Source organism: Propithecus coquereli, unplaced genomic scaffold (genome assembly GCF_000956105.1).
Source record: "Propithecus coquereli isolate 6110/MARCELLA unplaced genomic scaffold, Pcoq_1.0 Scaffold29, whole genome shotgun sequence".
In the NCBI taxonomy this organism is placed as follows: domain Eukaryota; kingdom Metazoa; phylum Chordata; class Mammalia; order Primates; family Indriidae; genus Propithecus; species Propithecus coquereli.
The window spans coordinates 8,161,147-8,163,249 of NW_012148507.1; the positions used below are offsets into that span (position 1 = coordinate 8,161,147).

Genomic DNA, 2,103 nt, shown 5'->3' on the forward strand with positions numbered 1-2,103 from the left:
AAAAAACTCATACATGATAGAAAGCATGTAAAGGTGCTAAAAAGTAGGCAACAAGTACATATTCCCTCCCCACCTTCTACACATAGGAAAGAAATGGACTAGATGGATTCCTCAGCATTGATCTCAATGCTGCTGCTTTAATCAATGGGAATGAAGCTTTCTAAATACACGGTCAGTGCTTCCCAACAACCAAGGAAGTGTTCTATGATTTATCTTTCTCACACAGGCCCCTGCCTCCAAACTGACTAAAATTAGCATGGAAAAACAAACAAGTAACTCATTTTACCTGTGTAGTGCCTATAAGTTGGTATAATGTGAATCATTGAAAAAGCAACAAAAAACCCAGAAATTAAAAGAAAAAAATTGAAAAATGAACCTAGGTGGAAGAGACTTCGTTGGGTACCACTCTTCATATTCATTAGCTTGAAGGATAAGTCTGGGAGGAGATTCTGTATTGGCTTTAACAAGCCAATTTCTACCCTATCAAAAGAAAGAAGAATCTTTTAATGCCCAGTGAGAAAAATTAAGTCAAACAGGCAGACTTCTAGATTGTTTACCTTCCCAGTAAGGGTGCAAATCTCCGCATATTTGTTATGCCCAGGAATTTTTTGCAAGAATCCCTCAGTTATGAGCTGACAGGAAAGAGTCTTCCACCAACTCTCTGTCTTTTCCTTGCCAGTGCCAAAGAAACTGTGAGTACGATACTGATCTGGAAGACGCTGAGAATTCTGAAATGAGGAATAAAATCAATATCTTAAAATGTTTATTTAATCAAACAGGTTAAGTAAAACACAAACCCATCTATTGACTCTTTGGACTTAACACTAAATTTCAACTATAAAAACCTACAGTTTTTATACCTATCGTGCTTGTTGTAAACATTCAACTCACAAAAATATAATCTAAATAGTGTTCCTTTTGTGTTTTAAATAATAGCAGGAAATTTCACATATAATTCAGATGCATTTTTTCAATGTCTAGGTTTGGATATGTGTTTAGAATACTTAACCTTTGCTTTTTAGACCTCTGTTTAGCATACGCACATTATTCTTTGAAAACACTGATCCTAATCTCCAGCTCTAGAACCAGAGTGACCAACAGCAACGTGACCCAATAGCTACTAATCCACAAATACAGTGCAACAACTCACAGCTTCCACTGCATGGTTGTTTTTATTGTGCTTTTGTTCATGAGAAGCACTGAGAAGTTTACTCAATCATTTTTCATTCACGGAGACATACCAGGAAAAGCAGGTGCATGCTAAACAGCTGATGGTTTTGAGGCATTTTCTCCTAAGTAAAGAGAATTCCTATGGGAGACCCTTCATAGCCATCAAGTTCTAGAAATGTTAGGGAAGCTGGCCCATCATACGCAATTCTCTTGTCCTCTAATGGAGAGGACTCTCCCTGCCTTCACTCTCTCTAAAGTATTTTTCCATTCACTTTGTCCTCTTACTGCCTCTTTCATTCATCCTACACATTTAAATACTACTTTTAAATGTGTATAGTAGTACACGAGTATGGGACTTTATAGAAAGTCATGCCTGTCTAATGTATTTGTGGTGAAAATGGCAGATTGTAATTCAAAGGTCATTCTAATTTCCATCCACTGTGACTTATTCTACTGCAGAATCTAGAAAGTTATTGAATATAAACATTTTTTCAAACTCCCCCTCAACTAGGGTTCTGGACATGATTTCAGTTCTGCTAATCAGATCTCTATTTGCATGACATGTATAAGCAGAAAGGGAGGCAAAGGCTGCTACTCCTGCTATTTTTGCAGGCATACATGATTGTGAAAGTGTTTAATTTTCACCAGACAGCATCAGCAAAGAACCCAGGACACAACTACTAGCTGAGTATGGAGAGGCATCCACTTTTTTGATACAGATTATAGCAGGTACAGGTTGGCTCTCAAGAGCAAGCAGAAGTAAAACCTTCCTGATGGCTACAACTTCCAACTCAGTGCTATTTGGGGTCAGGTGCTGCAGAGGCAGTTGCCCAGGTTAACAGACAGCTTTTTGATTGCAGAAGAGGCACTTACTAAACAGATGCTAAAAATTACTCTTCCAGCTTTTCCTTTCATAAGCAGAAAAAACCTGAA

The 2,103-nt window shown here is 37.8% G+C and overlaps 1 protein-coding gene across 1 annotated transcript in view; it reads right to left on the reverse strand.

The window, feature by feature from the left end:
* The window catches only part of WRN (Werner syndrome, RecQ helicase-like), a 142,863-nt gene that overhangs the window by 51,646 nt on the left and 89,114 nt on the right, over window positions 1-2,103 (reverse strand). The window contains 2 exon segments of the mRNA XM_012648552.1: window positions 404-480; window positions 558-728. Coding sequence (XP_012504006.1) covers window positions 404-480; window positions 558-728 — 248 coding nt within the window.